This window comes from Vigna umbellata, chromosome 4, assembly GCF_029865625.1.
Source record: "Vigna umbellata cultivar VRB3 chromosome 4, Vumbellata_1.0, whole genome shotgun sequence".
NCBI lineage: Eukaryota > Viridiplantae > Streptophyta > Magnoliopsida > Fabales > Fabaceae > Vigna > Vigna umbellata.
Genome location: NC_142168.1, coordinates 65,068,977 through 65,082,182, shown reverse-complemented (window position 1 = coordinate 65,082,182; position 13,206 = coordinate 65,068,977). Strand labels below are relative to the sequence as shown.

General features: G+C 43.7%; 1 protein-coding gene across 1 annotated transcript; it reads left to right on the top strand.

Moving 5' to 3' along the window:
* Nucleotides 1-554: 554 nt before the first annotated feature.
* LOC148200946 (uncharacterized) lies at nucleotides 555-2,270 on the top strand. Its single transcript, XM_088113096.1, has one exon. It carries the CDS (start codon nucleotides 555-557, stop codon nucleotides 2,268-2,270), a length of 1,716 nt encoding a protein of 571 aa, XP_087969222.1.
* The last annotated feature ends 10,936 nt before the right edge of the window (nucleotides 2,271-13,206 follow it).

The window sequence follows — 13,206 nt, the reverse complement described above, 5'->3', positions numbered from 1 at the left end:
CGACGGAGTTCGAAGAAAGGCATCAGGCTTTGGTAAAGCGAATGGAGGATCACATCGCCGAGCAAGAAGTGGTTGTGAGACATTGGAAGGAAAGTTTCTCCCAATTGGCAGCCTTGGCAAACGAAGCAATTGAAGACATCCCCAAGATGGTGTTGGACGCCGAAGCGAGTATTCATTTTTATAGCCCGCCGGAAGAGATAAAACTTTTTATTAATCATTGTAAATGGTTGGTAGGCGAGATGAAATCCTTTATCGCTCGAGCTCGAGCGTGATGTATTTTGAGATCCTTGTGTCTCGTTTTCTTTATGCGATGTATTGAACTGAGTATTTTAATGAAAGATATGGAAGGTTTGTCTGGTACCAACTTGTATTGATTTCCATCAGTAATGTCATCGTGATCTTGTGATTTCCACCTGTTACCAACATGCATCATGTTTTCTTTATTTCGTTCTCATCTAATTTAAAGTTAATCAAATAATAAAACAGTACAAGTGAGGAAAACAACGGCCAATTTTCCGCGACATCCCTACAGGACTCGAGCCAATTCAAGGATAATGGAAAGCTGGGAGGAGTCGCAAGAATCCATCAAAGCCGAAGTTAGCCAGTTGAAAGACCAGGTTGGCCAGATCTTGGCTGCCCTTGAATCCTTGAAGACTACTGCAGAGTCTTCGTCCGCACAGATCGGAGGGAATGCCCATTTTTATCCCCCGTTGTTGAACACCGCCAGCCAATCGATACCTTTCCCGCCATATGGGTTACCCCCAGGTTACACTCCTCCCGTAGGAGAATACTTAGAAACAGAGCATGCATCTTTCTCCTTTCCCACAACTGTCAATGTACCGCCAATCGGCACTCAGGGACCCGTCTCCGTGTCAGCTCCCATGGTGAGTGCACAAGGGAACGAAACAAACACAGTTGAAGGGACACGAGTAACTGCAATGCCGTACGTGGTCGCTAATCATGAATCTTCAGCTAGGGCCGCATCGCAAACCGCGGTGCATGGGAGAATCAGTGACCTTGAAGGAGCTAAAGGCAGGCTGGAGATTCTTGAGGAAAGATTGAGGGCCATTGAAGGGGTGGAAAGCTACGGCTTTGGAGATGTTGCAAGACTAAGCTTGGCCCCTGGTGTGAAAATACCGCATAAGTTCAAGGCGCCGGAGTTTGAGAAGTACAAGGGTAGTACATGCCCTAAAAGCCATCTGACCATGTATTGTAGAAAGATGGCTGCGTACGCCTATGATGACCCGCTACTCATCCACGTTTTCCAAGATAGTTTGGCTGGGGTGGCGTTAAACTGGTATACCCATTTAGAGCCCTCTAGAATTCGTTGTTGGGCGGATCTAGCTGACGCTTTTGTGAAACAATACGTATACAACACGCATGTTGCACCGGACCGTCTGCAGTTGCAAAATATGGGGAAGAGAGACAATGAAACTTTCAAGGAATATGCCCAACGGTGGAGAGAATTGGCCGCGCAAGTTGAGCCACCTTTGTTTGACAGAGAGATGGTGGCAATGTTTGTAAATACTCTTCAGCCGCCGTTTTATGAACATATGGTGGGGAACGTGTCCGTCAATTTCGCGGATGTCATCATAATTGGCGAAAGGATAGAAATTGGGCTAAAAAACGGGAAAATTGTGTATGGCCCGCCCGCAGCTACAAACTACAAAAAACCCGGTTTCAATCCGGGAAAGAAGAAGGAAGGGGAGGTGCATGCAGCCTCGATAATGCCTGCGTGGAGAGGTCAGGCTCCCACTCATGGTTATCGACCATACTTAGGCCAACCCCCCTATGCAGCTAACGCCTCGTTCGATCATCAAACTAGGCCACAACAACAACAAGGGTATTATCAACCACCGCGAGTCCCAACTGAAGCGTGGAGGGCTGGGGCAAACGCGGGTCCAAATATCAATGCGGGTCAAAACACCAACCCGAGAAAGAATCAATTTGTTAATTTCACCCCCATCCCTATGACTTACACGGAGTTGTTGCCTCAACTTGTAAAAAAGGGTTTGGTTGCCATTTGCCCGATGAAGCCTGTACAACCTCCATACCCAAGGGGTTATGATGCAGATGCCAAGTGTAGTTACCATGGAGGGGGCATTGGTCACTCAACCGAGCGGTGTGTGGCTTTCAAGTATAAGATACAGGCTCTAATCGACTCTGGTTGGCTAAGTTTCAAGAAGATAAGCCTAGCATCGAGGATAACCCATTGTCCGGGCATGGGAGTACCTCGACGAACGCCATCGAGGCCGAAAAACAGGAGTTGATAAGGGATGTGAGTGAAATCCGGAGTTCTAGGAGGTTTATTTTCGAGGCGTTGTTAAAAGTGGGCCTAGTGAAAGGTGATTATGATATGGGTACATCATGTGCACTTCATCCAGATGCTGAGCACTCTATTGAAGAGTGTGTTGAATTAGAAGATATTCTGCAAGACCTGCTTGACAGAAGTTTGATGCAAGTATGCCGCGAGGATAAAGAGGAGGAAGTGTTTGCACAAACTGGTGGGGAATCTAATGTAACTCTACCGGAACCGCTGGTGATACGTTTCACTAGAACCACTCCTGCACCGATGACTGAAGAAAAACCGTCTGTGGTTATCTGTGCCCCATCCCCCTTTCCTTACAAAAATGAGAAAGCTGTCCCTTGGAGATATGGGGCATTTGCGTTAGGAGAAGGAAAGGGTGCTGACCCGGCCATTGAAAACATATCAGGCATCGGGGGGATGACGAGAAGTGGTCGAATCTTTACACCACCAGAGCTGACAAGAGAGAGAGCCAACAATAAGGAAGCAACAATGGCCGCAAAAGCTAAGGAGTTCTTGAAAGGGAAGGGTGTACAAGAAAAAGAGACCCCTGACGAAGGAGAGAAGAGAGAGGTATCCGAAGAAGAGGCTTGCGAGTTTTTAAAGTTCATACAACAGAGCGAGTACAAGGTGGTGGAACAGCTAAACCGCATGCCTGCCCGGATCTCCTTGCTAGAACTGCTCATGCATTCTGCATCTCACAGGAAGTTGTTAATGAAGATACTTAGTGAGGCCCATGTGGAGCAAGGTATTTCTCTGAACAAGTTTGAGGGCATTGTTGGCAATATCGTTGCTAATAATTACCTCACCTTTACCGATGAGGAGATACCTATTGAAGGCAGGGGGCATAACAAGGCTCTTCATGTCTCTGTGAAATGCCTGGATTACGTCATAGCGCGTGTCTTGGTGGACAATGGCTCCTCTTTGAACGTCATGCCAAAGTCAACATTGGAGAAGCTACCCTGTGACAGAATGCATATGAGGCCTAGCTCAATGATTGTGAGGGCGTTTGACGGTAGCAAGAGGGAAGTCATGGGCGAAATAGAGTTGCCGGTCCAGATTGGCCCATGTGTGTTTCAAATAACCTTCCAGGTCATGGATATCCTCCCAGCCTATAGTTGTTTATTGGGTCGCCCGTGGATCCATTCGGCGGGAGTTGTACCTTCCACACTGCACCAGAAATTGAAATATGTCATGGGAGATAAGCTAGTGATAGTTTCTGGAGAGGAGGATCTCCTTGTGAGTGGGCCATCCTCTGCCCGTTATATAGAGGTAGCCGAGGAAGCTCTCGAGACAGCTTTCCAATCATTGGAGATCGTGGGAAACACCTATGTGGAACCATTTCCAGTAAACCCATATCTGTCATGTGCCTCTATCATGGCGGCCAAGGTCATGCTGAAAGAAGGCTATAAGTACGGGAGCGGTTTAGGCAAGCACGGACAGGGGCGGACATCCCCATTGGAGGTGGTCGAGAACAAAAGCAGGTATGGCCTAGGGTACAAGCCCAGCAAGGGGGATAAGAAGAGGCTGATCGAGGAAAGGAGGGAGCGTAGTCTGGCTCGGATAGAACGACGGGAACCAAGGACGAGGAAGATTCACATTTGTGATATCAAGGAGAGTTTTCGCAGCGCTGGATGGGTGAACACTAGCCTTATAGCGGTCTTGGAAGAGGAAGATGGATCTGAAAGCTCGAACTTCGTGTGGGCTTGCTCACCAGATGCGCGGCTCAGCAATTGGAAGACTGTGGATTTACCTGTGATGTTTAATTCGAACGAAATGTAATATATTAATTGATCCTATCGCTTTACCCGGGGCTTTAGGATTCATGACTTACGGGTTGACGCTTTTATTTTGCTTTCAGTGTGATATTTGAATCGTGTTTATCCTCATTTAGCCTCCTCCATCGTTTTTTTGTTTATTTATTCTTTTTTTCAAAAACTTAAATAATGCAGATATGACAATGAATATTTTGAAAATAACAATGTCGATATCCCTAATCTGGAGCACCCTGTCGATGATACGGAAGATGATTATGAAGATGGTTCGGAACCCTCTCCAGAACTAATGAGGTTAGTGGAACAAGAGTCTAAAGAAATAAAACCCTATCAGGAAGATGTCGAAATACTCAACTTGGGTGAGAAAGACGAGATAAAAGAAGTCAAGATCGGCACAACCATGAAAGAGGAAATAAGAGAAAGGTTGCGTGTCCTATTGAAGGAATTTAAGGACGTGTTTGCTTGGTCGTACAATGATATGCCCGGTTTGGATACCGATATCGTGCAGCATAAACTCCCTCTTAAGCCGGAATGCCTCCCGGTCAAACAGAAACTAAGGAGAATGAAGCCTGAGATGTCTTTGAAAATCAAGGAAGAGGTGCAGAAACAATTTGATGCAGGATTTTTGGCTGTGGCGAAATACCCGCAATGGGTGGCGAATATCGTACCAGTACCCAAGAAAGATGGTAAAGTTCGAATGTGCGTTGACTACCGTGATTTGAATCGTGCAAGTCCAAAAGACAATTTCCCACTACCGCACATCGACACTCTAGTCGATAACACAGCCAAGTTTTCGCTATTTTCATTCATGGATGGTTTCTCAGGATATAATCAGATCAAAATGGCGCCAGAAGATATGGAAAAGACAACCTTTATCACGCTGTGGGGAACTTTTTGTTATAAGGTGATGTCCTTTGGGCTCAAGAATGCCGGGGCAACATATCAAAGGGCGATGGTGGCACTCTTTCATGACATGATGCACAAGGAAATCGAAGTTTACGTGGATGACATGATTGCAAAATCTGAATCGGAAGAAGAGCACGTTCTCAACTTGAAAAAATTATTTGAGAGATTGAGAAAGTATAAACTCAGGTTAAACCCCGCCAAATGCACGTTTGGAGTGAAATCTGGGAAATTGTTGGGTTTTGTGGTTAGCCAAAAGGGGATAGAAGTGGATCCTGATAAGGCGCGAGCGATAATAGAAATGCCTGCGCCTAGAACAGAAAAGGAGGTTCGAGGTTTTTTGGGTAGACTGAACTACATTGCTAGATTCATCTCCCAATTAACCGCTACGTGTGAACCAATGTTCAGGTTGTTACGAAAGGATCAAGCTGTGGTTTGGAACGAGGACTGTCAAGCCGCTTTTGAAAAAATCAAACGATACCTGCAAGACCCTCCCGTATTACGTCCACCTGAGCCAAGAAGACCACTTATTTTGTATTTGACTGTGTTGGATAAGTCGATGGGTTGTGTGTTGGGTCAACACGATGAAGCTGGGAAGAAAGAGCACGCCATATACTACTTGAGCAAGAAATTCACAGACTGCGAACAAAGGTATTCGTCGTTAGAACGAACTTGTTGTGCATTGGCGTGGGCTGCTCATCGCTTAAGGCAATACATGTTGAGTCACTCAACCTGGTTGATATCCAAGGTGGACCCTATCAAGTTCATTTTTGAAAAGCCGGCTCTTACTGGAAGGATAGCTCGGTGGCAAATGCTATTGTCAGAATATGACATCGTGTATGTTACTCAGAAATCCGTCAAGGGGAGTGCGTTAGCAGAATACCTGGCTCATCAACCCATCAGCGATTATCAGCCAATGCAGCCCGAATTTCCCGATGAAGATATCATGGCTCTATTCGAAGAAGGTAGAAAAAACCGAGACGAAGAAACGTGGACATTATTATTCGATGGAGCCTCGAATGTGATGGGGCATGGCATAGGGGCAGTTCTCATCTCTCCAGAGCATCAGTACCTACCTATGACGGCAAGATTATGCTTTAATTGCACAAATAACATTGCAGAATATGAGGCCTGCGCTATGGGTATTCGGGCGGCAATAGAGTCCAAAGTGAAAATTCTGGATGTATATGGAGATTCAGCCTTAGTCATCCACCAGTTAAAGGGAGAGTGGGAAACTAGGGATTCGAAATTAATTCCTTACCAAGCTTACATCAGGGGATTAATGGAGTATTTTGACGCCATCACATTTAACCACATACCGCGGGAAGATAATCAATTAGCAGACGCTTTGGCTACTTTGTCTTCGATGTTTGAAGTTGACCAAGATGCAGAATTACCAATGATTGAAATGAAGTGCCATGCAGAGCCAGCATATTGCCATTTCATCGAGGAGGAGGTAGATGGTAAACCTTGGTATTTTGATATCAAGCACTATCTTAAGACCCGAGAATATCCTGAGAAGGCATCTGAAAACGATAAAAGGTCGTTAAGGAGGTTGGCTGGCAGCTTTATTTTAAGTGGGGATATTTTATACAAGAGAAATCATGACATGGTTCTCCTCAGATGCATGGATGCAAAGGAAGCCGAGATGATACTGAAAGAAGTGCACGAAGGTACCTTTGGCACACATATGAATGGGCATTCAATGGCCAGGAAGATCTTGAGAGCTGGTTACTTCTGGTTGACCATGGAAAATGATTGTTGTACACACGTGAGGAAGTGCGAGAAATGTCAAATGTATGCAGACAATATCAATGTGCCGCCCGCGACCTTGAACGTGTTGTCTGCACCGTGGCCATTTTCAATGTGGGGAATAGATGTTATCGGAGCTATAGAGCCAAAAGCGTCAAATGGACACCGTTTCATACTAGTCGCGATCGATTACTTCACCAAGTGGGTTGAGGCTGCTTCTTATGCCAACGTAACTAGAAAAGTGGTGACCAAATTCATAAAAAAGGAGTTGATCTGCAGATACGGGTTACCTAACCAGATTATCACTGATAATGCCACCAACCTAAACAACCAAATGATGGCGGAGTTATGTGAGGAGTTCCAAATTCATCATCTCAATTCTTCCCCTTACCGTCCAAAGATGAATGGGGCAGTAGAGGCTGCTAATAAGAATATCAAGAAAATTGTGCAAAAGATGGTAGTCACCTATAAAGATTGGCACGAAATGCTTCCTTTTGCTTTGCATGGATATCGTACATCAGTACGAACGTCAACTGGGGCAACACCTTTCTCGCTTGTGTATGGCATGGAAGCGGTACTTCCATTTGAGGTGGAAATCCCATCTCTACGAGTTTTAATGGAAACCCAATTGGAGGAAGCTGAGTGGGTTCAAACTCGGTTTGACCAGCTCAATCTCATTGAAGAAAAGAGACTAACAGCGGTGTGCCACGGACAATTGTACCAAAGAAGAATGAAAAAGGCTTTCGACAAAAAGGTGCGCCCAAGGGAGTTCCACGAAGGCGAACTGGTATTAAAGAAGATTTTGCCTATACAAAAGGATCACAGAGGCAAGTGGACCCCAAATTATGAAGGACCATTTATAGTAAAAAGGGCATTCTCTGGAGGGGCACTAATCCTCACAAGGATGGATGGAGAGGAGTTACCTTTACCGGTTAATTCTGATGCGGTAAAAAAGTTTTACGCATGATGATTCCGCGATAGGGGATGCCACTAAGGGATATTAACACTGTTTTTGAATTATGTTGTATTCTGTGTTACTTCATTCAATAAATACCATACGGTCTTATCCATTATTCAACTTTTACGATTTTTCTTTCGACACGATTCATGTCGCACTGGGTTTTAAAGTAAAGTAAGGAAAGAAGAAAGTGATAATAATTAAAGCATCACAGGTATATCCATCGAGCACAAACTCGTTCCTGAGGGATGTCGTAAAAAAAAATAATAATAAAAAAAAAAAAGACACATGTTGAATTCGTTGTCAATAAAGTCTGCCGAGGGCATAGTACTTTCGAAAAGCAAAAGCAAACAAAGTTTTGAAAAATGCTAGTGTTGAGTCTTCTCCTGATTCATAGTAACTAGTGTTCTTTTCCTACTGAAGCATCTGCATTCATACTACTTGAACCCCTAGCTTTCTCATTCCCCTTTAAAATAGAGGATTGTCATGAATATAATACTGGGGCAGTTTTCATCAGGATACGCGTACCCAATGATCCGTCGATCGGGGAGAAAAATAAGAAAAAAGAAAGAAAAAAAGAAAAAGAAAATTAAGTTGATTTGTCAATCGCTGCAGAGTTTCACTTCAGGTTTAAGGTTGGTGGAAGTAGGGCGAGCAAGCTTCAGAATGACGTGTGGCCATTTTTCTTCACTCAAGTGATAAAAGAAATTTATCCAGTTGCACCCTCTTTGAGCCGTAAGTTATAACTGTTTTTCTTCATCACCCTCAACAAGAATCATTAGCATATCGATGTTAATCCAAAGGAACGTCAGGGGCATCCAAGTCAAGGAGAAGATTTGTGGAAAAGAGAAATGAAAAAAGAAAAGTTTTAAAAAGGGTCACAGTAGAGGCAACGAGACGAATGAAGAAAAAAAAAGAAAGCCAAAGAAAAAAGAAGAAAAAAAAAACAACAAAAACAAAAAAACAAAACAAAAATGATGAAAAATAAAAGGACGCCCGAAGTTCCAAACTCCTAGAGACAGTTGACTCGACACATTACAGATGATTCTTGTTAAGATAATTCGACCGTCAAACACTTATTTGGGCCTTCATTATCCGTTTCTTTCAAAACCCTTTGACCTTTAGCCACGGTACAAGCCAATTAAAGTCCACGCCGACTGAAGAATGTTTGTCCTGATTTTTCTCATGAACTTAACTCTGGAACGAAGTGATGTGGTGAATGACACGATCACTAGAAGAAGAGAAAAGCAGCATAAAGGAAAAACGAAAAAATATAATGTGAAGTCTTCCCGTCAAGAGAGAATCGTCAAACTAGGGCATTCCTCCCTACCCAGACCTGTCCACCTCTCTAAATCACACTTATTTTGCACAACAAAGTTGGGGCAGGCTTGTCAGCCTTGATTTTCGAAATATTAACGACACCCCCGGATGGGGAGAGCACGAAAGTTAATGTTTCCACAAAACCATCATTCACAAACCGTCATTCAGCCATCCACTTTTCATAACCATTTCTCACACTTTCTCGGGTTCAAGCTAGTTTGGATTGCAAAAAAAAAAAGCGATAAAGGGAATTTGAACCAATAGTTACACTCTTTTCCTTTTCATCAAAGGGCTCACCATTTCTCGAAATTATTTTCAATGAATGCATTTTGAATGTACATCGAGTTTGATGACAATATTGACAACGGGTTCCAAACATGGAATTTTCAAAAAAATAATAACAAATAATGAAAAAACGGAAAGAAAGAAAAGAAAGAGGAGAGCAAGAGAAAAGAACGAAATAAAGGTCTCATGTGTTTATGCACTCATGCACCCTCTTGGCATTACATCATACATTTCATGAGAAGCAAGGAAAAACGTTTGAAAAATCCTTAAGGGGAAAGAGAAGTAGTGAAAAGTTTAACACAACCTTTGCTTCTAAGTCTCTTCGATGATCGGCTCAGTATTTACCGATGTTTCAAAAATTTGAATACAGGTTTTCCTTCTACGACGGCGCTCCTCTGTAGGACAATCGTCGAACCTATGATCACTCTCATTTCATTATCCATAGGGTTGTTACACCCTCCACGAGGTTATTACACCTCATTTCATTATCCATAGGGTTGTTACACCCTCCACGAGGTTATTACACCTCATTTCATTATCCATAGGGTTGTTACACCCTCCACGAGGTTATTACGCCTCATTCATTCATCCATAGGGTTGTTACACCCTCCACGAGGTTATTACACCTCATTTCATTATCCATAGGGTTGTTACACCCTTCACGAGGTTATTACACCTCACTCATTTCATCCATAGGGTTGTTACACCCTCCACGAGGTTGTTACACCTCATTCCTTATCCATAGGGTTGTTACACCCTCCACGAGGTTGTTACACCTCATTCATTCATCCATAGGGTTGTTACACCCTCCACGAGGTTATTACACCTCACTCATTTCATCCATAGGGTTGTTACACCCTCCACGAGGTTATTACACCTCATTTCATTATCCATAGGGTTGTTACACCCTTCACGAGGTTATTACACCTCACTCATTTCATCCATAGGGTTGTTACACCCTCCACGAGGTTGTCACACCTCATTCACTTATCCATAGGGTTTTACACCCTCTACGAGGTTGTTACACCTCAATCTTTCATCCATAGGGTTGTTACACCCTCCACGAGGTTGTTACGCCTCATTCATTCATCCATAGGGTTGTTACACCCTCCACGAGGTTGTTACACCTCATTCACTTATCCGCAGGGTTGTTATACCCTCCACGAGGTTGTTACACCTTATTCACCCATCCATAGGGTCGTGGCACCCTCAGAATTCCCTGTTGTTTCTTGTTCATTTTGAAATCCAAACGAAATTAGTGTTTCTTTCTTTACTTAGCTTTTACTTCAATAATATGAAAATATCAAATTTTCATATTATCCAGTAATATCTAAGTAAAGAGGGGCAGCTGTCAACACCCAATTTCGTCCGGATTGACTATAATAGGTTTATTTTATTTTATGTTATTTTCTTTCATTTTTATTTTTAATTTATACTTTATTTTTACCTTCTTATTTATTTATTATTTTATTTTATGTTATTTTCTTTCATTTTTATTTTTAATTTATATTTTAATTTTACCTTCTTATTTATTTATTTATTTTATTACATATATATATATTAGTTACCTAATTTTATTTTGAAACGAAAAAAAAAAGAAAAAAAAGGAAAAGAAAAAAAATAAGGTCAACTCCATCCTGCAGCGTAAAACAACAGTATGCAATGTTCAGAGAAAAGGCAAAAAGTAGCGTATACAATTTACAAAAAACAATGCTCAAAATGGACATTTACAATGGCAGTAACAAAAGGCAGAGGCTCCTCTTCCTATAATTCCCTACTTACGACTGCAAGTATACATCAAAGGAGAATGTTTTTTTGAAAGCAAGCTTCTGCCTACTGATGGCCGATACAGTGAACATCAAAGAAAGAAAAAAACAAAAGGGAAATCCTATGCCAGAAGATATCTCACAGGATGCAGGACAGAGAAGTTTGGGTTGGCTTTTGAAAAGGTTTTTTTCATCACGGTCAAAAAGGAGAAAGGAGGGGGAAGACCATCACGGAGAGAAGAGGAGGCGAGAGAAAAAAAGAGAAAAAAACCATAGCTACCCAGTCCACTTCACTTCCCGGCGCCGGCAAGATCATTTTGGTTATTAGAAAAGGAGAAGTTCAACTGAGGAGAGAAAAGGAATTAAAATCCAAGAGGAAAGGCATCTTGAAGCTGCGAAGGTAAGTCTTCATATACCTAAGCTCTTTGGTCATGCCCGTAGATATACTTTCCTTATGCGTGCTGAGTGTTGAACGATTGATGTGAGATCAATGTATATGTTTGTGCGTTTGCTTGTTTGCTTGCCTTCCTCTGTTAATCAAAACTGCACCCGAAATGCAGTTTCAATGCCTGCAAATTTCATCCATTTAGCTAACAATTAAAGATAGGCGTACATTTCCTCACATCACACGAGCCTATCATTCGCCAACTTACCTCCTCACTCTATTCATTTTCCTAATCTCTGTGTAACAATAGAGACTCTAACCTTCGTCCCCTTCCCTCGCCAGCCACCATCAACCGTTTGGACTCTCCACATTGCGCTCACCCATGACCGCCTCAACAAACATAACCCATCATCCACTACACCTATCAACGCTCAAAATCACATTGATGCCTCATTCACTTGTCGGATACCCCTTTCACCATCCAGATTCACCCATTGTCATGTTTTGACACTCATGGTTACTACCAACACCCTTCCAATCATCTTTTCTTTCCACTCCCAATTCGCACATCCTATCCGCCTTCCCCATGAATCCATTTCTCAACTTTACTCATCCTTTTCTCATAATCTAATCAAACACACAAAGATTTCTGTATCCTTTTGCTTGCACCCAGAAAACATCCAAGTAAACAGAACCAGCCAAGTGGAAAGCAGAGAATGAACAAATCAACTTCTAAGTTCTGATCAATCAACAAAAAATGATAAGAAGAAGAAAATCTCGGCTCAGAGAAGGAGGCGGTGGCCCGTGTGCAGGCGCGGCGGAAGTGAAACCCTCCCTGGGTTGCCGTTGTTGCAGAGAGACGAAAGAGAAGCGGCGGCGCGGCAGCTGGTTCGAGCAAGCAGTGGCGACGGTCGGTGTCGTTCTCGGATCGGAGCGGGTTCTCCTCTATCGCGCGGAAAGGGTGCAAGACGGGAGATCTGACGCCGCGGCCAACGGCGAGCCCGGTGGCGTTTGGGGGTCACCGGCGACATCACGGACCAGGCGGGGAGCCTCTTCGCGGCAACCGGTTTGGTAGAAGTAGCTGTATGCGCGCAGGGAAGGTAAGAGGGTAGCGTCGTGGCGGCCTCCAAGGCTGACGGCGGAGAAGCAGCGGCGCGGTGGCCGGATCGGAGAAGCAGTGGCACGGCCGTGGGTAGCAAAGGTGAGTGTCTCTGTGAGGAGAAGATATGAGTCTCAGCACTGCTTACGAAAATGAGAAGAAGTTGGAGGAACCCTTCTGATTGGAGTTGAGAGGCCTTGGGGCTGGTATGGGCTGCCCCTTTCCTTCTATTGCCACACACGCAACTCCATTCACACTTCCCATCCTGTTTGGGCTTAAGCCCGTTCGTTTCTGCAAACAAAAAAGATCTGAGAATGAAAAGGCCTTGGGCCTGTCGCTGACCCTGCCCTCTTTGCGCAACCCCCATTCTTCACCCGCGCACCCCCATACATCCGCAGTGCTGGGCCGAGCCCAAAATAAAAATCAAACAGTTTGGTTCTGCACCCCCTGTTATTCGTATCTCACACCCCTTTCGACTTGGGTTTAGGCCCAGTCCGTTGTTAGAAACCATTTTAGTATAGACACCCCTGTTTCTCACTTCCACACCCCCTTTTAGCTTGGGTTTTGGCCCAGTTCATTTACAAAAAAAATAAAAAAAGGTAGTTTAGACACCCCAGTTTCTCATTTAGGCACCCCCACTTTTTGTTTTATTTTTATT

Coding starts and splice junctions, on each gene's coding strand:
- LOC148200946 (XM_088113096.1), top strand. CDS start 555: ATGGAAAGCTGGGAGGAGTCGCAAGAATCCATCAAAGCCGAAGTTAGC.